The following is a 26,498-nucleotide window of genomic DNA, read 5'->3' as shown; positions in this document are numbered from 1 at the left end:
AGCTCTGCCCGTTTTCCCTTTCGCGACCCATCAATTACCCAGCCGTAAAAAACTGAACAAACCAATTCGTTTCCCAAAATAAGAATTTGCCTGGCTAATAAATCAAGCACTGTATAGCTAGCCGGTATTGGATTAATAATAAAAAGAAAACTCTACTCTCTCGTAGATAAAAAATATTGTGTGATTGAATGATCCAGTGATTTGCTCAAGTGCCCACTAACGCTTTACGGATGAAATGAGACAGCATAGCATCTGGGAACATCGAGTGCTACAAAATCCTCTACCAACCCTCAACGTAATACCCACTAATCAAAGTAAACTCTGATCACAATATCAACTACAACGCCAATAACTCTGAAAAAGAAAAATCTACACAATTAAAACCTGTAACCTCTTCTAAAATAACCCGATAGCATTTTTCTTTTTTTCGGTACCTCTCATTTAATCCCCCGACTTGTATTCTTCCCTAGTCGATTACCGACGGCTATCTTGCAAGAGTTTTGTAAGATTACGCACCATCTTGCAAGATAGCCGTTGGATATGCAAGAATATTGTAAGATAAGCGTCGGAGTTTGTCTAGGGTTTATACGATTGTTACAATTAACGGCCAGAATTAGGGAAATTTAAGGTGACCGGGTTACGAGTTTCGGGATGAACAATAAATTGGATATTCACCGGCTTTGGGGAAAGGGTTTTAGGCTGAACACTTCGCGTTAAATGATTTAGGGTTGAAGATGCAACATTTTGCTTCTGTAGGGGTTATGTAGGGGTTATAACAATAGGGATGAAAGAAACAGAACCAATTTTTTCAGCCATTAACTTGTCTGAACTTTGTGAATTTCAGTTACACGGTCTAGAGGTTCAGGCGCATTCATCTATGAAGCCGAAATATTTGAAGAACGAATGGCTTGAGTTCAATTGGTTTTGAATTACAATTATTATTAATTTCTTAAACTTGTCGTTAAACTATCATCAATAAGCATTTGCAAAGAGCTTGCACTCTGCAATTTTTTGCAGTCTAGACATCTGAGAGGTTTGTAAAAGTAAAAGGAGCAAATTGCTAATCAATTTCCACCAGCATCAAAATTTAGATCACAAATTAGACATTAAGCTCAAGAAACAAGCCACAGAATTTTGCTCTCACAACCCATAAAGCTATCAATGCATTCATTAAGTCATCTTTACTTCAATAAAAATAACAATGTACCTCGTCAACGTATTAAACATTGAAATGAAAGGAAAAGAAAAAGTAGCACAAATGATTCGGAAATCAGAATTGGGTTCATCAGATCTTTTGGATCACCACTCACAGTCCACTTCTGCCCTATGGAAAAGCACATCTCGACCTTGCACGTTCATTATTCCATCCTATAATAAACAAATTATTTTAACATTTTCAGTTTTATTTCAGGTCCTTTTCAAATGACAAAAATAAACTGGATGCAATCTTGATTTAAAACTATATTCGCCGGTGTGTATATTTGCCGGTATATGATCTTCTGATCCAATGCCATCCGCATTTCATCCGGTTTAAAAATTGAAGTCATTTAAAAAATATTTGGAAATAACTGAGAAACATCTTAGCAATTCCAGCAGAAATATAAAATGGGAATATATGAATCGACTAGTGTCGGATTAATTGCTCTCGAACGACAGCCGGGGCACTTAATTCAAAACGGTCTGTAACCTAAAACATACCCAGCAGATTGCCGGAAAATAGCCGCCGTTGATTCCTATAACCAAGATTGGGATTGAAAGAAAAAAACTAGGGAAAAAATTAATTTTGTACAAACAACTTTAAAGTGCAAACTATTTTGATGTCATTTTGGAGCTGAACGTATTCCTGTTTCGTAGTGAGACCACACAGGGGCGAGTATCAATACCAAAAAGCATTAGAGATGGGTTTATCCCATCTCTATTTCTAATTTCGTTTTTTGATACTCACTCTGTTCATTTTGAATTGCTTTGCTGAGCAACTGCTGCCTAAAAACACTTTCAGCAGAATGAGAGAAGAGTGAAACTATCCTAGAGAAGTCAAAAAAAGATTTCACACAAAATGTTGAACAAGCTGTGAACTATGGTAAAGCGAAAAATGTTTATTCGACGAAGTAAAAAACATAGCAGGACAAGTCCTGACGTACAATTCAAAGAATTTTCATTGACTAAACAGAAAACTAGACCTAGAACGGACTATGAATGGATTGGAAAACCATTTAGAAAAAATCCTATCCAAAATTTGAAAAAAAACAGCAAAATCAAAGTTAAATTGCCGCATGTGAACAAAAAACCACTAGCGAAAAAGCGAATTTTTGTTCAAACACCGTTTTCTCACTCCACTTTAAATTTAAAGCGAAAAAAATTTCACGCCGCAAAACCACTCGCTTTTTCGCTCCACTTCCTGATTCGGCGTGACCAAAATCACTACTTCAATTTGACTTCAAAAATCATGAAAATGTGCGAAGAGATCTTAAAAAAAAGACAGCGCCCCAATACAATTCAAATTCTTTGAATTGTAAAAATTAAAGCAAAATAATAGCCGGCAGAGAAGCTAAGCTGAGGTGGCTATTAATAAATCTTAATCGGTTCAAAAAAAATCCGAAGAATTAATCGAACCCCCCCCCCCCCCCCCCCCCCCCGCGGACCTTCACCTTAATACAATTTATTAATCTTTGAGACAGCACATATTACAACAGCTTTTGTTTTACAAACAAAGACTTAATTTGCGACCTGGATTTTGACTTATTTTTTACTTATGAATAGGAGCAATTTAGGTCACGCAAAAAAGTCACCCGAGAAGTGCATTCGAAAGAAAGTTCTAGAAGAAAACGGTCAAGCGACAATTTTGAATATGAAAGATGCACACCTTTATTTAAAATTGCTTCAAACATCGTTCGAGAGCCATCAAAAAAAACACTAGTATTGAAATTCCGTCTGTTTCAAGGCTCCTTTACATTGGTATTTAGGTTGGATGCATTTGCCGAATCAAGTTTCAAAAAGTAAGATTTGGGAGCTCAGCATGAAAACTCTATCACTTACTATAATGCATTCAATTAGGTTGTCAATAGTTCCTACTATTGATTTTTTTGAGTGACAATTTGGCCATTTGAATGACTTTTTTTACATATAGTGTTATCTTATTTAAAAGAATGACGCTCAATTCAACCATACTGAAAAATGACAGAGACACACAAAAAAGGAAACAGAAAAACGTGATCGATACGTAAAACGAAAATAAAACAGATCAATGTGAAAAAAATTCAGTTGACGTATAACAATTTTTTTTCAGAGGGAATAGTTCATTGAACACTGGTTGTATTTCAAAAATATCCATAAGCAATTTTCCCGGGATGCAATTAAATTTGAAAAACTCGAAGAAAAAAATCGTCCTTACTATCGCTTTAAAAATTCGTAATTGCTTCCATCCATTTTTGACAAAAAAATTGAGGAAAATCCATTAATGATAATTAACAACTCGAAGAAACTAACCTCCAACGGATGGCTCAAAACACGGGCAAGTCCTGACTTTACAGTGTCTTAATTCTGTCCGGGCAATGTTAAATTGGTGGCAATGTGTTGTTCATATAGACAACTCTTAAGATTTAACGTGAAAAAATGAAGTGACTGCGGGGGTCAATAATTAAGAATAAGAACCGCCCTTTGCATCAGGAAATTATCTCCTCAAAATAGTTTTGGTTGAATTGTATCTTAAGAGACTGATTAGGCGTAAGGCTCTAAGAGAACATAATGCCCTCCAAGCGTTACCTGTTTATCTCGTTTTTCAGGACGAAAAGTCAAATGGGTCCATCGAAAAATCGGTCAAGCGAAAAATTGCATTAAAAACGACCACAGGACTAATATAATTGTTACAATCTTTGTTTGAGAGCAATTAAACATAGCTGGCAAATTGACAGAAAACAGCTGCGATAGCTTTGTAGGCCTAGTTTCAAAAGGACAATGAAAATAATAATGAAGAGAAATTTCAGTGGTTTACTAATTATTAAGATGTTATATGCAGGATGTTATCTCAAGGGTAAAAATGAAACCAATTTCGCCGATTACTCATTTCAATTTCGTAGAATATTACCGCCAATTGAGATCATCCGCTTAAAATTGTTAATGAGCGAGTAATTTAGATCAATCAAAAATCGATATGTTCGGCGAAAAAATTCATAATGGTCAAAAAATTTTGCATAAAGACACATGCGACTGCAAAAATTGCTCAACTTCATCCTGAGCAATTAAGAACTTGCAACATCTCGCAAACAAATCGGGGTGACATGTTCACCTTCAGAAATAAGCTGCAACTTCAATACACCATCTGTACTTTCAATATACTATCTTCCAAGTATCAAACATAGATCGTCAGTTATTTAACTACCCTGACAGATTTTTCAATGCTTCATTGCTTCAATTCATTTACCTTTAGGACCAAATGCCATCTGTTCTTCTGGCGCCTGACTTTTTCAAACTGGCACACAACAACGTCATCACACCCAAACACAGTTCTAGTCGAACTGGAGCCTCCAACACCTCCCCCTTCCCCTGCACCAGAAACACTGTTCGGATAATTACTCTGAAATAGAAAAAAAATGGAAACTTTAACGGTATTCGAGGTAATAAAAACATCCACACAGACTTGACGTTGACTGTTGCTTTGGAAAGCAGAACCCGTTAAAGATGGGCCAGCTTTTATAACACTTTTATAGCATTAAAATATACCCGGCAGATTGCCGGAATACTGCCGCCGTTGATTCCCATAACCGACATTGGGATTGAAAGAAGAGATAAAAACTACTGAAAAAATGATTTTTGTACAAACAATTTTAAAGTGCGAACTATTTTGATGTCATTTTGGAGCGGAACATGCTCCTGTTTCGTAGTGCGACCACAGAGGGGTTAGTATCAATACCAATAAGCATTAGAAACGGTAACTAAGAACAAAGTTCGAGTAACGGGCATGTAGAATCGGGCTTAATGGATTTATCCCGTTTCTATTTCTGATTTAGTTTTTTTTTTGATACTGACTCTGTTCATTTTGAATTGCTTTGTTGAGCAACTGCTGTCTAAAAACAATTTTAGCAGAATGAGAGAAGAGTGAAACTTACATAGAGAAGTCAAAAAGATTTCACACAAAATGTCGAAAAGGCGGGCAAAATGAGGTAAAGCGAAAAATTTTAATCCGACGAAGTAAAACATAGCAGGACAAGTCTTGAAGTACAATTGGAAGAATTTTCATCGACTAAACAAAAAAACTGGACCTAGAACGGATTATGAGTGAATTCGGTAATCCATTTCTAAAAAAAATCAGATAAAAAACAAAAAAAATAGAAAAACAGAAAATCAATGTCAACATGCCGCTAGCGAGAACAAAAAAACCGCTAGAGAAAAACGTAAATTTGATTCTAACAAAAAATTAGGCCAAGAATTAACTTTGAATTGACTGGGAAAACCATTTAAGAAAAAAATTGATCCAAAAAATTGAAAATACAGTAAAAACCAAAGTGAAATTGCCGCATGTGAACAAAAAACCACAGCGAGAAAGCGAATCTTTGTTCAAACACCGTTTTTTCCTTCTACTTTAAAATTAGAGCGAAGAAATTTCACGCTACAAAACCACCCGCTTTTTCGCTCCATTTCCTGTCTCCGTGTGACCAAAATCACTACTCCAATTTGACTTCAAAATCATGAAAATGTGTGAATAGATCTCAAAAGACAGCGCCCCAATACAATTCAAATACTTTGAATTGTTAAAAATAGTAGCGCTATGATAGCGGGCTGAGCAGCTGAGGCGGCTAATAATCAATATATCAATCTCATGACGGGTAGTAGGGAAAAAGTTCATTAGTTGATTTTGCCTCGCTAGTTACTATCGAGATCAGAGTAGTGTAGTTTCTGAGTAAAAATTTCAGTCTTTAATTTCTTTAGCTTAAAATTAAGACAATCTGGTTCTGTCCAATCGATAGCATTGTTTATATCAGATTGCTATATCAGTTTTAAATTTTGAACCATCGGTTAATAAAAACATTCGTTAGGATGACTTTTTGATAAATCAATCAAACACAAAAAACCAAAATCAATAAAATAGGCATTACAAAAAAAGTATTTTTCAAATTAATCGAGCGCTGAAAATTGAATGACCATTGTTTAAACGAACAAGGAGGCTCGGCAATGTGCGTACGCACAGTTCCCACCCCGCTCATCCACATTCTTGACTTAATTGGATACCAAAGATGAAGAGATAGGACAGTGACAAAAAACAAATAACAAACTATTTGCGACCAAAACTCGATCTCTATAATAAAAAAAAATAAAAAACAATTAATGTCATTAGATATCAACTGAATTCACTTAAATGTTCATTTATATCTGTTGGAATCAATTGAGACATGTCATTAACTATTGTTCAATTGCGCAAAATTTCAAAGCCAATGGGACCAACGACTTTTTTAATAAATTAAAAAGAAAAACCCTTTAAAATGTACAAACATATAAAAATCTCAAACATTTCAAGAAATCTCGTAGTAACAGTAGAAAAGCAAAACCGAGAAGCAAAAGTTTGCAGCTAAAACCTTTATAAAGATTAAACTATAGCTCAATGGAAACGTGTCGTGACCTGTGCTTACAGAGACTGAGCTATAAACCGACCAAAAAAACTAGTTAAAAAATGACGAAGCTAAAAAAAGCCAAATATATTTTTGAAAAAAATATATTTTCAAAAGTTACAACAGACTTAAGATTTCAACAAGAACGATGGATTAGGTTGCAACACCCCAGAAAGCCAATTTGGCCTGTTAATATTGAGACTAAGTCACCACACCACAAAATAACATCAAATATATAAAGATGCGAAAACTTCAAACAACTTTACGACATCACACTGGTCAAGCAATATAATTAAATGTTACCTACAAGAACTGTAAATCATCAAAAAAACGAGTCGTCGTCATAAAAGGACTACGTAGACATGACAACAAAAAACCCAAAAATGAACAGTATAGATATCAAAAACATTTTATGAAACTAACTGGTCGAAGCAATCAGTCACAACGTACAACAAAGCGCAAAAAAATGAATAAACAAAACTAATTGAGACTTCTAATTAGTGAGAGTCAGTTACATGGCGACGAAAATAAAAGCAAAACGGAGACAAACAAAAAAAACCTTTTTTATTTAATTTGAAAGTCATTAAACCAAACAGCTAGAAATTGAAATCTTTAACTAGATTTTGCGTTATACGTCCTATGGAAGCAATTATGAACTATCTTTATCAGGCATATGGCATACAACAACAAAAGGAAATACAAACATAGGCAAAAACAAAAAAATCCACGAAATTCTGCGCGATAACGCCCAAAAAGCATAACTATTCAACAAAAACAGTTAACATATCCAGATACCCCTTTTCTCAAGATTATGCATATTCTTTACGGTGCTTTCTTTCAATCGGTCTGGTCAAAAATGTGATAATTCGAAAGGAAAAAAAGACTCAAAATATGCAATTATGATCGAAAAAAAATGAAAACGCGGAGTATCAAAACAGAGAAACCATTGGTTGAATATAAAACCGTTTCCAACAATAATTTATAATTCACAAAAAATTGATTTCTACCTGTTTTTACTGAGACTGCGCTCGAAGTTGAGAGAAACATGATAAAAATAGTGGCAACGTTCAAAAAACCACCGATAATTTCAAAAACAAATATATTCAAAGTCAAAACAGACATTAGATAACAACTGAAATAGTTTTCTAGGTTCATTATACCTCCTGGAAAGCAAACTCGATCTTTGATTTGGGACATTGTCATTTGGATCCAAAAAATAAGAAATGAAAGCGAAATTCAAGAAGTCCATAAAATTTTCACGAAAACAATTGGTCATAACCATGAAAGCCATGAGCTTAACTCTGAAATCATCATATAATCTCTTTGTGCCTCGTTTATTTTATATTATATCTGTCATTAATTGAGCCCGGATTTGAAAGTCTTGTCAGTAATTTGCATAAAAAACATTTACATAGCGCAAATATTTTAAAAAGTTCGCGTCCCATAAAAATCTAAAAAATTTTTATCGTAAGGTTCCATGTTGAGATCAAGATCAGCCCATGAATTGCTGCACATCAAACAAAACACTCAATTGTTCTAATGCTCGCAAAATAGACCAATAATTATAATAAATAGAACTTTGTATAATTATCGAGTTTAAATTTGCAAAAACCTGGCAAAACTATAATTCCAGAAGATTCCTAAAGCCAGCGAAGTACAACTAGCTCTATTTTGAGCTGTGAAAGAATATGGCCGCAATTTTAAGGAGTCTACTTCCAGCAAATTTAAAGCAAGTGGGCTAAAAGCAGCAAATTTGATCTCATTTTTGACGAAAAAAGTCTGAATTTTGAAAAATTTAGCAGTAACTCTAGCCAAAAAAACTTGGGTCGATCAGTTCAGCAACCCTCTTCTATCTTTCGAGAGGAAATCAATAATACTACAATTAACAATTGTATCATATTTGAGCAAATTTTTAACAGGTGAATTACGTCTAATATTCACAAAACTTTAAGCCTCGATAACTCCCTATAAAAAACAAAAATTGAAAAAAATCTTTTTCAATCCATATTCTACGCTGGAGGGGCTTTCTAATGATACCACTCACAATTCTCTACAACGATTATATCGATCGGCCAAAATTGTCTGAACAAAAATATGTCCACGTAAAAACCACTTATGGATTAATCAACATAAACTATTTGCTCATTCTCTGAGGGCTCAAAATTTGTTCACAAAACTGGCATGTTTAAGTTTTTTACTGTTTCATCATCTGTGACGTCATCTCCTGAATTTAGTGGCTCCTCCTCGTCGTGATCATCTTCATCGTCCAATTCCTCTTTGATTTTAGTCTCGACTGCATCGTCCGAATCATCGTCATCTGTGTCTTCGTCATCATCTTCGTCGTCTCCATCGTCACTGTTGCCCGTTGTCTTCTTGGCAACCGATTTCTTTAGCTTGCTTGATGATGCTTCCTGAAATGGTGGAAAAGGATTAACGTTTATTGCGCTTCACATTCTCGCAGAGGCAGTAAAACGTTAATCTGGGTTGCGAATAAACAGCATATCAGGGAAACTGTAGGAAAAAGCTAATAGTTTTGTAAGCCTGTAGACGGAAAAAAACGAACTTTGAGAAAGAAATGAACTTTGAAAAAAGGGTTTTCTACATAGTTCTCATTTCTGTAATTGATTTAACTCATTAAATTGATTAGGCTGTACAATTGCCTTCAAATAACCTTCAATTAAAGAATTCCGATTTAAGTTTGATCCATCCTGTAATCAAAAGTCAATTCGAGAGAGGGAAAGTCAATGTGAGATTGTGCTAAATCACAAATGACAACAATTATTCAAGCGAATGCACAAGACGATGTTGACACGCAATTCTGTCACAGTAGAAGGAAAACGCAAGACACTTCACGCAAATCGATTTTAACTAATGTCTTTAAAAATAAGAGGAGCAAAATCAGTTTAAAAAAACAAAATTAAAAATCAGTAAAAAAATATTACTTTCCGTCATTATATAGCATTACTTTTTATTAGAAACTTTTATTAATAACCAATTGAGGAACCACGTAGAAAAAAGTAGCAACAACTGCACGCATCAACCAATATTTCGAAACCGACTGTTATCATACCCAGAAAAAATGTTAACAACCAGCGAAATCATTGAGTAAAGACAATAGTAATTCATTAGCGCGCAAATTAGACCAGTAATTAAAAAGACTAAGGGACAGATAAACGAATACCAACATAAACCGACTAATATCGGAAGAACTGCTCTCGAACGACAGACGAGGCAATTTAATTCAGCTGTTGTAGCCTAGATATTTTTTTCTTTACGAATGCAAAAATAGTTGACCACACCAGGAATTGAACCATGGGAATTGAACCTCCCAATCCCTTGCCAGCACTGCCCACTCGGCTATGGGGCCCCTGCTTTGCTATGCTGCAATCAACTTTATATTGGCAACAAATTTCACTTCAGAGCGAGAACGATAGAAATCACTCAAAAAAAATGAAAGCGTGAAAAGTTTTTTGGGAAATCAAAGAATGTTCTAGAAGAAAAGCGCAAAAACGATCAAGCAAAAAAATTGCATAAAAAGACCAACATGTTTACAATAATTGCTACGAACTTCACTCGAGAGCAATTTAATACAAAAAAAATTCTTCAGGAAATCTGAAACAAATTAATCAAACTGCTTGAAAACAAGTTTTGTCAAAACTGTTAAACGCTTGATATAACGAAAACATTCATATGAGTAAAAAGTAAAAATTGAAGAGCCAATGAGACCTGTCATAAGTGAGACTATGTTAAGGCACAAAAAACAACTATAAAAACCCATTAAGTAGATTAAAACGTGACTGATTAGAGAGCGTAAGTGGCCTGTCAGTTAGACTAAGCGAGAGCAAAAAAAACAAAAAGAAAAAAAAATATATTCACTCAATTTTATTCAAAGTGTCAAAGCCGTTACAGACAAAAAGGAATGAGTGAATATATTGAAATATTAATCACAAGCGCCAATATTTTTTAACATAGCTTGCAGATTTCCAGAAAATAGCCACAATAGCTTAGTAGACCTGCAGTCTAAAAAAAACATTTAAAACGAGACCAAAAAAATAAGTTTTTTTATTGAAGGCCGAGTTGTAATATTTTAATTGAGAATCTGTACAAGTTATTGCTGCCTCTATTAGCCGCTCTCAAATAACCATAATTTAGAATGACACAAGATCACTTGACCATATCTCTTTAAATTAAAGTAAAGAAAGAAGTCAGTTTTAAAGTGAGGAAGTCATTTTTGAGAGTGAGGTAAGTCACGCGTTCCCAAAAAGTTAATAGCGCAAATGAACAAAAATCTCTATCTCTCTCTTCCTCTCGCTCCCTCTCTACGTCTGTCTCACTCTCACTCTCGCGCTCTCTCTCTCTCTCTCTCTCTCTCTCTGTGTGTGTGTCTGTCTCACTCTCACTCTCTCTCTCTCTCTCTCTCTCTCTCTCTCTCTCTTTCCTCTAATAATGAGGAAAGACGCAGCGCACGCAATTCAGTTGAAAATGCAGGAACGAATGAAAAAGCAGATTTGAAGTGATTGTAAAATCAAATGGTGTAACATCATAAAATCAAAAATTATAGCAGGACAAGTGCTGGCACAATTCAATGAAATTTTATTGGCTAAATAAAAGACTAGACATAGAATGTACAATAAATGGAATGCGGAAAACAACTAAAAGAATCCGATAAAAAAAGCACAAAAAGGCAAAGTTCTTTTGGGCAAATAGTAGTATTGGAACACTGGCACTCCAGTTGATCAATCATAATAGGATCCGAAGTTACCTAAAACTAATAAACATAACCGACTAACGTCGGGCGAATTGCTCTCAAACCACCGGCGATTGTTTGGCTTCGGTCGTGGTGGGGGGGGGCAACAGTGGGGGGTCAATCTCTAAAAACCGCCCTTCGCACCATAAGTATAAGTCTCCAAAAGTAAGCTGAAAAACTCTAAGAGCACTTAATGTCCACTGGGCGTTTCCTGTTTATCCCGTTTATGAGGACAAAAAGTCAAATTTGTCAGACGCAAAATTGGTCAAGCGAAAAATTGCATTGCAAAAAAAGACCGACAGGACTAATATAATTGCTACAAACTTCGTTTGAGAGCAATTAAAAACTGCAGAAAATTAAAACATAGCCCGCAGATTTTCGGAAATTAGCCGCAATAGACGCTTGTCGCCGCCTTCCATGAAATGAAACAACTAAAGAAATAAGATAGACAGAACGACCACCAGTCCTCTAATAGACCACTAGACTTTTTGGGTAAGACTGGGACTGACTGGGAATTTTATGACACATGCAGTCTATAAAGAAAAAGCCCTAAAAGAGCTTTTTCAAGATTGATATCGAAATCAAAAACTCAAGATAAATACTCAAGAATTAGGGCAAATAAGTTGGGCACTACATAGATGCACACTATTGATCTTTAACTAGGAAATTTTCATAAAATTTGAAGTTTCATAAAAGAGTTCAGAAGTCATTTTTTAGTGAGGTAAATCACGCAATTGACCTAAAAGCAGAAATGACGTCACGCACACAAATTTTAACTGCAAAGCAGTAGAATCACTGAAGTCATTGAAAAAGTAAATTCCAAGAAGTCAGGTCGTAAGAATCATTGATAGAGACGACGAATAAAAAACATAGCCGGTAGAATACCGAAAATGACTCGAATAGTCGTGCATTATAATCTCTAACCTATCATTACCGAAATCAGAACATCAAAATAGACGAGAAAAAACAGTAGCCCAACAAACCACATTAAAGAGTTTTAAAAATGCCGACAATTTTTTTGGTGCGGGGGAGCTAGGTGGGATGGGTGGGTAGATAGGTTGGGGAGGTGGGTAGTACTGGGATAGTTGGGGAAGGGGGGGGGGGGTAGGTAGGTGTTGGGGGAGGGGTAGATAGCTGGTGGGGGGTTTGTGCGGTGTAGTTTTGATAATTAGGGGTGACTTATATAGAAACAAAAAATCTCAAAATGACCTCTTCGCCTTAAACATTACCAGCAGTTCCTAATTACTATACATTACAAACGAAGCTTCTGTCAAAGTCCAATGTTCGAAAACAGGAGTCAACAGTCAAAAACGGAGGTAAATGCTCAAACAGAGTGAAGTCAAAATTCAAGTCATGAACAAACTTGCTTTCTGCTAAAAAAAACATGTAGAGTCTCAATACTGCTCTTCGAGTCGTAAAAACCACGATGTCCCCAATAATAGCCACTATCGCTTCGCGGCTAATATTAACAGACTTTGATTTATGATAAGAATTCAGATTAGCTAGAGAATGAACATTGTTCTAATGAACTTTGATAGCCTAATGCACTATGACTTAATGACCGGGCTTTATTGGTTCATCCCGTTTTTCATTTTGCTCTTTTGACATTGACCGTATTCACTACATTGCGTAAATCAATGCGTGAAAGGATTAAGAATCCATTCAAATGAAACAGTGAGGAGGTAAGTCAGAAGTCAAACGTGAAAATCGTGACTCATTAAAAAACGAAAAATGTGATCAAATGGTAAAGCAAATTAAAAAACATAGCAGGACAAGTCCTGACGTATAATTCAAAAAATTTTCTTTGCCTAAGCAAAAAACTAGACCTAGAACAAACTATGAGTGAATTGGGAAAACCATTTCTAAAAAAAAACAGACAAAAACCAGAAAATCAATGTCAAAATGCCACATGTGAACAAGAAACTACTATCGAGAATGGAAATTTGGTTCAACAAAAAATTAGGCGTAGAATGAACTATGAATGGATTGGGAAAACCATTCAGAAAAAATCCAATCCAAAAAGCTACCCCAGTTTGACTTCAAAAGTCATAAAAATGAGTGAACAGATCTTAAAAAAAAGACAACGCCCAATATAATTCAAATTCTTTGAATTGTAAAAAAACCACGATGTCCTCAATGATAGCCGCTATCGTTTCGCGGCTATTAAAAATAGTTTTAGGCATACTTTTCATTTGATTTCCGCCGCCAATTGAGTAAAACTGCTTAAAATTGCGAATGAGACAGCAATTTTGATCACACGAAGCTCCGAAATTTAAGGACGTAAACATGACAAGGAGCGACTTATGTTCTATTGCGGAGTTGTAAAGCGAGTTGCAACCCAACCGATCTAACACTTACAGATTGGGATTTGTTGGATGAAGCCGAGGTCATTTTTGCCACTTTCGCTTGTGGCCCTGTAGTATCCTCCACGAACTCATCTTCGCTGTCATCGTCACTAGATTGCGGTTGACCCTTAGCACCGTCAAGTTGCAGTAGCCGAGGAGGAGGTACATTTGCATCTTGCGGTTGATCATGTGTTGCGCTTCCCGTAACAAGTTCGTTAGTTACAATGGTCGCAGGCCTAGCACCGTCAACTTGGGGAATGAATTGACCACCTCCACCTAGAAGTGACTGGTATGAGATCTCTTTGACCCACAATAATTTCAGTATATTTATTTCTCTGTTGTACACTACAAATCATATTCAATTATATACATTTGAGCACCAGTTGTCGAGCAGCAAACATTGACCAGAGAGGATTGACTAGGTGCCAGACACGTCGGACCCAAGATAAGCTATTACAAAAATTAACTCAGGAACTCTGGCCCAAATGTTTGCTGAAATGAAATATCGAGAAACATTTGAAAATAGCGAAAACAAAAGTTTCGTTTAACAAACGGTAGTATATAACCGAAACCTACCTCCATAAGGCTGATTTGAATATGCTGTTTGAGGTTGCGAAGGTCGTACAACTCTATAGCCCGCTGGTAACGTTTGTGAGCCTGAAAATATATCATATTAACCGACTGTATGAAGTCACCCGGACAAGAACAAAATTAAATATTTAAATTAGTTTCGCTTCCACTAAAACACAGCTAACTGCAGAGAGGCCTGCGGACGCAATCTTTGTGACTAAGGCTTTGTTGGGAGGGATGTCAGAGGACAGTATTAAAAACGTCTAACATTAGGAAAGTCGGATGTTTGAACAATTTCCATAGACAAAAACAAATTTCAGAACGTTTGACGGTACCGGGCATTGTTTGATTTCCAGGCAAACGAATAGGAAGAGAGGAAGATAGTCCGGCTGTAGAAACTTGGTATACTTGAGGCATTCCCATTCTTCCCTGCTGAAGCGGCACGTGAGTTGGCATCATACTGTTATAGCTACCACGAGTTTCCGCTATTGATCGAGCTTCCAAGACCTTAACGTTCAAGATTACCATTAATGGTTAACTGGTTAACATTTTCCCATTGTTGCCCCCATCTTAGCACTTAACGTATAGCCCCCCCCCCCCCCCCCCCCCCAATAAAAAAATAACATAACCGACTAACGTCGGGCGAAATGCTCTCAAGCGACCGGCGAGCGGTTTGCTTCGTCAGTAGCTAGCCACGGTTGAGTGAAGCTAGCTTTAGCTTCATTAAAGGTACGCAAGGTGAGGGTAGTAGATGATGACATCACGCCACAACAACTGAAGTACGGCATCAACAAAAAAGAGTTTAGGAAAGAGAGAGAGAAAGAGTGAGAGAGAAAACGTGAACGAGAAAGATAAGGAAAGAAACCCTAACCGAGAGCGAGCGAGCGAGAGAGAGAGAGAGAGAGAGAGAGAGAGAGAGAGAGAGAGAGAGAGCAATATATTCTATGATGGGATTCGACTCTGCAACTTCTAGTTCTCTAGCCTTGTTAGTAAATAAATCACAGAAAATGAAGATGGCAAAATTTGAAAGAAAAGTTTCCAGATTTCGCAGTACAAAAATCAAAAATATCAATTTTTGTCTCTGGAGTTCTGTCGAGTAACCCATCTGCAAGACTTAAACAGTTTCGTTCGCCAGTAATGATCGTTAAACTCAGAAAAAATATTCAAAAATTTTAACAAGGGCATATTTTAACAAAATCTTGCAAAAAATACGTGATATTAATATCTTCAGAAACATTTCATTGTCTCAAGAGACCAGCCAGCATGCCTATTTCGAGCCTTAAATACGTTTTATTGGCTCATAAAGATCCATAAACTTGGAACAAGATAATAAATTTCCGAAAATTTGAAAATATTTAAATTTTATCAAAAAATGCTAAAACTCGAGTCCTTGAAACATTGATAACAATTCCATTAACTCTAGAAATTATGCAGCAGCCTATTATCAAACCTTGGAGGAGGACCCTGGGCCTTAGGTGCCGGAAATTCAAAAACATTCAAAATATTCAAAAAAAATTGTTTAAATAAAAGATAATAAAATCTTGAAAAATATTCAATTGCATCAAGAAACTACGCAGTAACCTATTATCAAACCCTAGAGGAGGTTCTTAGGCTCTTGAGACTGTAGAGACATAAAATGACAAACAATTTTAAAAAAAAAACCTCAAACAGATTTCTAAAATTTGTGATAATAAAAAGTTGAAAACTAATCAATGGCCAATTAAAATTTTCCAGTAACTTATTATCAAACCCTAACGGCGGTTTTCTGACCCCTGAGGCTCAAAAAATGAAAAAAAACTTGCAGTTCTTTTAAAATAAGGCAAAAATTCGTGATATTGAAATCTTGAAAACCATTCCATCACATCTAGAAACTAATCATTAACCTAATAGCAAATCCTAGAGGAGGTTCTTTGGCTCTTGTGGGTGGCAAAACCTAAAAATTGACTAAAATTTTCAATAAAAATGTGAAAATTAGTATAAGTTTGCGTGTTTTTATTTGGGTTACCAAAACAAATAGCTCTGAAAAAGGCCATAAAAAGCACTTATATCTTGCAAAATAAACTTTAACCAGCCTCAATTTTAGACTGGTCCAACAAAAATTAGAAAAATGGCGAATAAACACAAAAAATTGCAACATTTCGGGCTCAAAAACCCTTAAAAATGACCTTTTAAAATTAAATTACGGGTGCTATTATGCCCGCTGGGTGCTACCAGTTTATCCCTTTTTTAAGGACGAAAAGTCAAATGAGTCAGACTAATCGTTCAAGCAAAAAATCGCGTAAAAAAGACCAACAGGACTAATATAATTGCTACAAACCTCGTTTGAGAGCAATTAATCATTCATAAACCAATACATCTGGCGGATTATTAGAAAACAGCAGCGATAGCTTCGTAGAACTCTTTCGGCAATTAAATATACAAGTCCTAGGAAACTAGGAAAAAGTTTTTCCATGTTTTAACCATGTTGTGACGTCTTAAAATCATTTAACTTAGTAAAATAAGATTAGATCTTACAATTGTGGAACGGTTTATTATCAAAAACGCAATAGATTTTGCTGTTTCACTTGATTTTTAAACTAGAGTTTAATGGAAGAAAAAGTATTCAAAAATTTTAACAAGGGCATATTTTAACAAAATCTTGCAAAAAATACGTGATATTAATATCTTCAGAAACATTTCATTGTCTCAAGAGACTAGCCAGCATGCCTATTTCGAGCCTTAAATAGTTTTATTGGCTCATAAAGATCCATAAACTCGGAACAAGATAACAAATTTCCGAAAATTTGAGTATTTAAATTTTATCAAAAAATGTTAAAACTCGAGTCCTTGAAACATTGATAACAATTCCATTAACTCTAGAAATTATGCAACAGCCTATTATCAAACCTTGGAGGGGGACCCTGGGCCTTCGGTGCCGGAAATTCAAATACATTCAAAATATTCAAAAAAAATTGTTTAAATAAAAGATAATAAAATCTTGAAAAATATTCAATTGCATCAAGAAACTACGCAGTAACCTATTATCAAACCCTAGAGGAGGTTTTTAGGCTCTTGAGACTGTAGAAACATAAAATGACAAACAAATTAAAAAAAACCTCAAACAGATTTCTAAAATTTGTGATAATAAAAAGTTGAAAACTAATCAATGGCCAATTAAAATTTTCCAGTAATTTATTATCAAACCCTAACGGAGGTTTTCTGACCCCTGAGGCTCAAAAAATGAAAAAAATGGAGTTCTTTCAAAATAAGGCAAAAATTCGTGATTTGAAATCTTGAAAACCATTCCATCACATCTAGAAACTAATCATTAACCTAATATCAAACCCTAGAGGAGGTTCCTTGGCTCTTGTAGGTGGCAAAACCTAAAAAATGACTAACATTTTCAAAAAAATTGTGAAAATTAGTATAAGTTTGAGTGTTTTTGTTTGGGTTACCAAAACAAATAGCTCAGAAAATGACCATGAAAAGTACTTATATCTTGCAAAATAAACATTAATCAGCCTCAATTTTAGACTGGTCCAACAAAAAATAGAAAAATGACGAATAAACACGAAAAATTGCAACATTTCGGGCTCAAAAACCCTTAAAAATGACCTTTTAAAATTAAATTACAGGTGCCTTTATGCCCGCTGGGTGCTACCAGTTTATCTCTTTTTTTAAGGACGAAAATTCAAATGGGTCAGACTAATCGTTCAAGCAAAAAATCGCGTAAAAAAGACCAACAGGACTAATATAATTGCTACAAACCTCGTTTGAGAGCAATTAATCATTCATATACCAATATATCTGTCGGATTTTTAGAAAACAGCAGCGATAGCTTCGTAGAACTCTTTCGGCAATTAAATATACAAGTCCTAGGAAACTAGGAAAAAATTTTTTCCATGTTTTAACCATGTTGTGACGTCTTAAAATCATTTAACTTAGTGAAATAAGATTAGATCTTACAATTGCGGAACGGTTTATTAGCAATAATGCAATACATTTTGCTGTTTCACTTGATTTTTAAACTAGAGTTTAATGGAAGTCACCTACTTTCGTCGAGCTTTGATTTTTTTGTTCCTCAGGTGTGGTTTTGTATCGAGAAGTCGCAGTATCCTTGCCTAAAGCGTAATTTCTAAAAACTTCCCTCAAATAACCTTCAATTAGATCGAGTGAAACTTATTCACTTTAAATTATCACATTAAAGTACGCAAAGACAATTTGAGAGCGAGGAAAAGTCATCTTGAGAGTTAGGTACGTAACCAAAATTTTTTTCACTTGCGTGACTTTCCCGAGCAACCTATCAAACTATTACAAATATTGCAGAAAACTCAACAAAACTGAGCACCAAATTCGTTTTCCATAATTTACAAAAGAGGGAAGGATGAAGCAAAAAAATGAACTTCAGAAAAGAGAGTAAACGCTATTGACCTTTCGTAGAAAAACAACCCTCTCTGGCTAGACATTAACTACAATAGTTACTAAAAACGATCAGCTGTCGCAAACAGAAACATTTCATTGTTAGCGTCATTGTAGTACGCAACATTACATGCTTCTTGAGAACCCTTACGAAAAAGAACTGAATCACTACCGAAAGAACAAATCACAATGTCCGCTAAAAACAAAAACACGCTAAAAAACTTGGGAACATACTATGAGTCAATTACTGTTAGTGAGAAAAATACAATGTGAACCTGAAGTCCACAAAAACTACGCACAATTTGTATAATGACCTGAGAAGTTGAACTAAAAAAATTAAGTCCCAAAATGCAACTCGGAAAAATGTATAAGAGAACAAACCCTCTCGATTTTGGTAAAACCGCAATTCAAACCTAGAAATACAGCAACATAAATTAATGATGGTAGGAAAAGCCTTTGATGATATTATCAAAACTTAAATTTAAAAAGAAAAAGACAAAAAACGAAAAGTCGAAAATTCATTTCAAACGAAACCTAGACATAAGAAATTTCTCAGAAAGCAGATCAATTTGAAAACAATGTTAAAAAATAGTACAATAACAAGAAATTTAATCATTGGCCCTTGATGATTGATTAAATGCATTGAGACATCTTGTCGCCAAAACAAAAAGCTAAAAAATTAAACAGTTGAATCTTTGAAACCTTTCGCCAACATTACTTTTATAGAAAATCTTTGACATTATGAATAAACTTGTAAATAACTATGTCTTTGCAATATAAAAAAAAACAGAATTATCAGTAACTCTTATCTAATATCCCTGACGGAGCATGAAAAAGACTAGAACAAAATCCAAGGAACAATTTTGAAAAATTGAACAAAACTCCATCGATTGTGTAAACAGTTTTTAAATTTAAAAAACACCTACCGTCAAAAAGTGAGGAACGGGATGCAGGAGTTAATGGAAGTCGGTCGCTACGTTATACAGCGTAGGGGTAATTGTGGATTTTGGTAACATCACACGGGAATGGTTAGTTCCCGAGTACAAGTAAGTCAGAGGTCAGTTTCTTGATGTTCTGCAGTTCAAACAACTGCAATCAGTCTCCGAAAGCATAATTATCAGTGTCCAAATTTTCGAAAAACATTTCTTTGTATCTCCGTGATCACACTTCTGAAATTTTCGATGGCGTGTACAGCTCTTTTCCGATTAGCTCCCAGGATGTTCTCAAGGCGGACACACTTCTTGTCGATTATTTCAGTTTTTTAAGCTGGGATATCGCCAGATCGCGTGTTTCGGCATTCTGGTTTATCCATTTCAACATATTGGTTCAACTATTTCAACTATGTCAACGCCAATACAGCATAATTTGCCGGTTAGAAACTTAATGAACAAGAAGAACGTACAGCTCATGTTGCATTGACAATGATAGAAGACTAAGCCGAGATAGTCCCTGTAAAAGAAATCTTTCGTTGATAGAATCCAAGGGCTAGCTGGGGATTGGACCCGTTGGAAACTTCTTTCTTTTCGATGTCCAATGGTTTGACCATGCAAAATTCCGTTTAAATTATATAAAAACCTCTCATATCTTGTTTGCTCTTGATTGCTACATGACAGGTTTTTGAAACAAAACCTCAGGTTTTCTGAAGATTTCCGGATCTTACTTCCCTACTTTATCGAGATATCTTCTTTAGAACAGACCGCTTTGCATTATTTGACGCTTAGCTTCATCATGTTCCTACCACACCAAATGCTTATTCGATGGGCAAAGTTTGAATCACTTCTGACTTCTTTTTGCTGAAGCCATGTTCCACTGCACTAATAATTTTCTGAATCTGCACAAAAAGTTTGTCATTTCAGTACTTCATCTACAATATTAAGCAGGAAGGCTAAAGATTTCATAAGGCATCCAGAGCTTTATTCACATCAAGAATTTCCAATATCAACATTACGTCAAGCTCCAAAAAATTAACCTTGTCAATAAGAATTGAAGCCGATTTAATTGGCTTACTTTCATACTCCAAAGATGCCACGACGACCGATTGAAAAATCTCATTAAAGGTGTTAGGCTTTTCAAGGTCGGTTGTGGCTTTCTTCTCTCCAAGATATATTGCGATGGTAGAAGTGCGATTCCTAACACTTAGGAGTATTTTAAGAAAATTTTCTTTCTGAAAAAAATCTTTCGAAATCCTTTCGGTGTCATTCAGACGGCATTCTACAAATGTATCCAATTCTGCAAATTCCTCCATGTTTCCTTGCGTGGGTCGTCTTTGAGACGCTCTGAACGTCGTTGTTTAGGCCAGATTTCTGCAAGCCTTGAGACTGATTCCTCGGGGGACCGCCAAAGATCTTTGCACTTGATTCCGCCAATACATTCAACAATGTGCGGTACTGTTTCACGCTCTCTATGACATTTCCTGCAAGCATCTGGTTGGTCGTCGTTGACTTTCTTCTTCAAGTCTCCTAACAGAGGGCAGTTGGAGGAATCATTTGAGAGAAGAATACGCTCTTTTCGTAATCTGTTGGGTTCACTGTTTCTCATCGTAGATTTCACAAATTTGGTGTGTAGGATCTTTTGCGCTTTCGGAATTTTCAAATCAAATTCGCACGTTTCTTCAAAATTTCGTGCAAAAGTGGAAAACATTTCCTTCCTTTTATAAGTTTCTCTTTTAAAAGAGGCTCTTTTAACCAGATCTTTTACATGATCTTTAAAGGTCAGCGAGTGATCAATCTTAACTCCAAGCAGGGTAAGGTCATTGATTGTTCTTATCCGGTACGTACCCAGAACAACGTATAAATCTTTCCAGTCCGAGTGGGAGGTGGATAGTAGAATGGCAGAGCCCTTTGAGGGCGAGGGTTTTCTGTGGAAGAAGGTATTAGGATCTTTAAGGTAACCATTAATTTTTTGGACAGCTTCTTTGTAGTAGAGGTCAGAACAGTATACAGTTATGTCATCAGCGTAACAGACAACTTTAAAGCTGCGTCGCGGCTGAGGCATATCTTTCAGATACCAGCAGAAGAGAAAAGGTGAGATCACACCTCCTTAAGGTACCCCGCTTCTCAGCTATCCCGTTCGAGACATGATTTTATCGAAATTCGTTTTTTGTTCTATTCCAGTTAGGTTGAGATTCACCGTATCGAAGACACGCTTAAGATCCACGGCTACAGCAACAGTTCTAGTTGTGGTCCCCTTCTGATTAAAGCCGCAGAGAACACAGTTAACACACTTAATCACGTTGTAGTTGAGTTTTTTTCTGAAGCCGTGTTGGAAATGAGGAAGAGCTATGCTCTAGGTCAATAGAGGTAGCATTCTTCCCAATAAGCGTGCCACGTGTGAGAGAAAGCTGACCGGTCTGTAACTGGATGCTTGATCCGCTGGTTTCCCCGGTTTCAACGGAATTACTATTGCTTGCTTCCAGATTGCCGGTATCCTGCAGCAGCTAAAGCTAAAGGTGGCCTGTCCTGCTAGATATTTTCTAGCGATTGGTCCTGTCTTCTATTTATGCATTTTCGTGATTCCATCTGGCCCCAGGGCTCTACTGTTGCTCGTCAGTTTTAGAGCTTCGTCAATCATCTTAGTCAAAATAATGAAGTCTTCGCCTTCTACCTTTTTCGCTAGTCTTTTGTTTTGTCGTTTCAGCTTGCTTTTTTCAACGTGACTAGACCTTGCGGACTCTTTTCAGTTGTCAGATGTCTATTACTTTCAATGTACGCCATCCACTGATCTCTTCTGTGTTTTTGGGACAAGGATTGAATTTGGTCGTTATTTTCTTTGATTACACTTCTATCTTTTGATGTGTCACGTTGCAGGACCAACTCTTATTTCGTTGGGTACTTTGATCGTAATTTCGTGATAGCGACCATGAGGAATGGCTAGCTTAGGGGCTCTCAGAACAGCTGCCCGGAGCACTCTTTCACCCTTCAACTGTATCCGGAATTTTGTATTCAGTAAGCAGATCCTCTAATGTTTGGGTGAAGAGGTTCGAGTCAGCTTTTTTGAAGTTAATTTGTGTTTTCCTTTTGGTTTTCCCACTACGGGGAATGGGTCTAAGCAGCTAGTGACTAGTATGGCATAATGATTACTTAAATGATTGTCGACAATGTTCCAGGATGCGCAGATTGCAATATCCTCTGTCGCTGCTGTAATATCAGGCCATAAATGCTTTTCATTTCCATTCAGAGCTCTTCTGGTTGGTCCGTCCTCATTAAGCACAACATGGTTACTTTCGGATACCACTTCTTCACATTCAGTACCTCAAGCGTCTCCAGGCAGTTCTGAATTCCATACAGAATTATGGGCATTGGCATCTCCGCAGCAAACTGTCGGGACGGGTTGGCTCTTGAATAATTGTTTTGGGTTGACATTTACATTCGGAGGAAGCTGGTAGTTAATCATTCGAAGCGTTTCCTTTCCATGAACGTTCACTACCAGCATTTCAAGATCATCTTCAGTGTCAATCACACTGTACTTGAGATCTTTTAACAGGGTGCATACTCCTCCCCCATTCTGGTTTCTCTCTTTCCGAATGACGTTGTATCCGTCAAAAGCTATCTGCGACCTTTGAGGGATTTTGGTGTCCTGTAGAAGAGCTTTGTCAACATTGTATCGATAATTCTTCTTTCTTCTTCCTTATTCCGTTGATGATCAGTTGTAGAATATTTAACGTTGCTAAAGAAGGCTTGGTTGGTTTGTCTTTGCACTTTTGACAGAACCATGATCGAGTCTCATGACTAATTTGCCCAACGCAGCTGTAGTGATGCCATATCTTGCACTTCACTCATTCGATGGCAGAGTTACGTTCAATTCAAATACTCCACATTGCCATTTGCTCGTGGTTGAACATGCATGGCAGGACCATGGTTGCTTTGGCTTTGTGTCACCGTTGAAGTGAAACCATCTTCTGCATATTACACATCCAATGCACCCTCTGGTGGCATTCTTCCCGCAAATACCACATGGCCATCTAATGTCTGTCCGTGATTAGATTCTATGCCAGCAATTAGAAGTAGAGCACTGATCAGCGTCGCTGGCATGGGTTGCTCCAGGAAAAAAAACCCGCCGGCGCAATTCCCGAATAGCAGTCTCGAAGTCTGGAAAGATCCAGGATATATTTGCCTCCGTTTGGTCCGTCAATCCTCGAAGTTTCTTCGGAGTCCTGGCGGTGCGCAGAACCAGGAGGCATTGCCAGGCTCTGAACGTCGTCTGACGTCTTCTTTTTAGCATATTTGACGTGTTCGGAGTAACCCATGGAGGAAGCTGCAGTCTGTTTCGTTTTCCGCGGTTTGAATTCCTCGAAACTTCCATGTAGCCACAGGTACCAAAGATCAACTGCTACATCTGTATTGCTAAAGCAATAGGGTAGAAAAGGATGTTTACTGATATGTTCTGTCAGACCCTTACGTAAAAAAAATTCTTTCGCACAAAATTCACATGGCAACTTTACTTTCGCTTTTAGGCCAAAGCGCCGCCTTAACATATAGTCATGCGAGTAAAAAAAAACTCCCGCAGTCGTAAAGAAAACCACGATAAGGCCAATAATAGCTCCGCTCAGCTATCGCAGCTATTAATAATGGAAAAACATAACCGAATAACGTCAGGCGAATTGCTCTCAAACGACCGGCTGGCTTTGTCAGTAGCTAGCTACGATTTAGTGAGGCTAGCTTTAGCTGAATTGAAGGAGCATGAGCTACCTGTTTATCCCCCTTTTTGAGGACGAAAAGTCAAATGGGTCAGACGAAAATCGGTTAGGCAAAACTTCGTTTTAGAACAATTTTATTTCGAGAGTTCCGATGGAATAAAATTACTGTAACTGACTCTTACCTTCGATTCATAGACTTTGTTCTCCCAAAGCCTACGAAGCTCTTGCAAAACTGATATTTCAACGCCTTCGTCTAAAAACGTATCTCGAACTGTATTGCAAACTTCATCCATAACTCTTGTGTAAGCGTTGGCTACGTTTTTTGTCGCTTGTGGAGTTATTATTGCAGTAGTTGTACTCCTGATGCTCGACATCCGATATGGTATACCCTCCATCTCTGAGGTTCTCTGGCTTGCTACTGATAAACTGGGGTTTGAGTAAAGATTCCTCCCACCCGAGGCATCAAACTGATTCATCTAGAAACGTAATATTGAAATTACTGAAGATATTGGAAATCGCTTTAATCAGGTTGATCGAAATCGCATCACTCAAATTGACAGCTTCAATGAAAAAAAAACAGCCACAGTCCTCTTGATGTAAGATCAACAATTTAGGTGAATTTAATTTGGTGACAAAAAGAATCATAAATCGATTGACAAAGCCCGAGCTTTGTCTAAGCCCGATTGACAAAGCCCGAGCTTTGTCTAATCAAAGGTCTATTTTCTTTTCTGACACCTATCAACCTTGTGTCAGCCATAAATCAGGTAATAAATCAAGTTTTAAACTAAATCTTTAACCTTGAAACCCAAGGTTTTTAAGTACATCTTTATATACGTGTGACAATCACACTTATGCACCCCTCCCCCCGGTACAGAGCACGTGTCATTACATAGTGATTCATTATGTAAAAATATGGCCCGTGCGTCTGGGGATTGCAAATAGAATGCACCCACTATGCTGGGGGGCACAAACGGAAGAGATCCGAAGATGAGAGAGAGCGATTTTTCTAGACTGTCTAGCCTGGATGTTTGCAGATGACCTTAAACTCCTTTTAACGTCTTTGAATTTTCATAATGATCGTTCGCGGCTCTACAACTGGAACATTACAAACGGAATGATCGCTAATCTCGATAAAACAAAGTGTCTTAATTTGAAAGGGTCTTCCTCTGTTGAAATGAATCGCCATATCTTAGATAATGTTGCTCATATAAAGGATCTTGGAATAATCGTTAGCAAAAACCTTAAATGGACAGAGCACGTGTTAACAAAGTTGAATAAGGCTACGAGATGCTTTCACGCTTTTAAACAGAAAACTCCATGGCAAATTCCGTCATGGAAAGAGTATGAACTCTATGCATCCGTAGTGTTATCTGTACTTCTCTATGGAATACCAATTTGGTCTCCTGACATAACACGTCTGAAGTCAAAGGAAAAGTTTCAAATGCAATGCTTCAAATGGATTTCTGGAACAAAAAGGCCATAACAATCACTACTCAAAAAGCATTCCATACTACCGATGTGTCATCTTATCGAGTTCCGGACCTTTGTTTTTCTAGCACAACTCATGAACAATAAATACAAACTTAACTACGATCAATTTATCGCCTTCAATGCTAACAAAAGTGAAAACCGTGTTTGCTCCTCCTGCTTATTTGTAATCGACCCCAAATTTAGCAACTCAAAATCATTCTTCTCACGGAGTACAGTTATGGCTAATTATCTCTTTCGTCATAAGATTATTACCGGAATCAGTAAGAGTGACAGAAAAGCTGTCAAAGATTTGATAAAAAAAAGTTTTAAGTTGACTTAATCTGTACCTATTATGTTGTATGTACTTGTTCAAATTGTGTTGTTATGAAGAGCATATGCTAATACATTTGGTTTCTCTTTGAGAATTAAGTCTTTCTCGCTCTCTCTCTCTCTCTCTCTCTCTCTCTCTCTCTCTCTCTGACGCCATGGAGATAACAAATCTCCAGGTCAGGGGTCTCTGTATATTAACTCTAGTTTTTTCATCCTTAATTTTACGTCAGACTAATACTTGAGGGTCAGCTCCCGCCTCGGTATTAGTCATGCGTGTTTATTTTTGGTTTTCGTTGCCTTATGTGCCTCTTAGGTGATCACTTTTTTTGTGTCGCTGCACTGACCAATGATACGCCAATTAAGAGCCTTTGACGAAACACAGCAGTAACTAACATGATGCC

At 36.7% G+C, this 26,498-nt stretch overlaps 2 protein-coding genes across 2 annotated transcripts in view; both read right to left on the bottom strand.

The window, feature by feature from the left end:
- LOC142353412 (small ribosomal subunit protein eS6-like) overlaps positions 1-26,498 on the bottom strand; it is a 330,099-nt gene that overhangs the window by 295,850 nt on the left and 7,751 nt on the right. The gene's annotated exons all lie outside the window — the stretch shown is intronic.
- On the bottom strand, positions 1,045-24,810 carry LOC142353484 (transcription initiation factor IIA subunit 1-like). Its single transcript, XM_075405739.1, has 7 exons — positions 24,480-24,810; positions 14,600-14,771; positions 14,271-14,351; positions 13,708-13,970; positions 8,801-9,013; positions 4,421-4,573; positions 1,045-1,368 (listed from the first exon to the last, which is right to left on the bottom strand). The coding sequence occupies exons 1-7, from the start codon at positions 24,771-24,773 to the stop codon at positions 1,300-1,302; spliced, it is 1,245 nt and encodes a 414-aa protein (XP_075261854.1). The 5' UTR covers positions 24,774-24,810; the 3' UTR covers positions 1,045-1,299.

The sequence above is a fragment of the Convolutriloba macropyga genome, chromosome 14 (genome assembly GCF_964194025.1).
Source record: "Convolutriloba macropyga chromosome 14, txConMacr16.3, whole genome shotgun sequence".
Lineage (NCBI taxonomy): Eukaryota > Metazoa > Xenacoelomorpha > Acoela > Convolutidae > Convolutriloba > Convolutriloba macropyga.
This window is presented reverse-complemented; position numbering and strand designations above follow the sequence as displayed.

Excerpts from the sequence above, each read along its gene's own strand:
- LOC142353484 (XM_075405739.1), bottom strand. The coding sequence starts at position 24,773 with ATGAATCAGTTTGATGCCTCGGGTGGGAGGAATCTTTACTCAAACCCC. Across the intron at positions 14,772-24,479 it reads ACAAAGTCTATGAATCGAAG|GTCTTGGAAGCTCGATCAAT; the intron begins GTAAGAGTCAGT and ends TTGAACGTTAAG. Across the intron at positions 14,352-14,599 it reads TGGAAATCAAACAATGCCCG|GCTCACAAACGTTACCAGCG; the intron begins GTACCGTCAAAC and ends ATATATTTTCAG.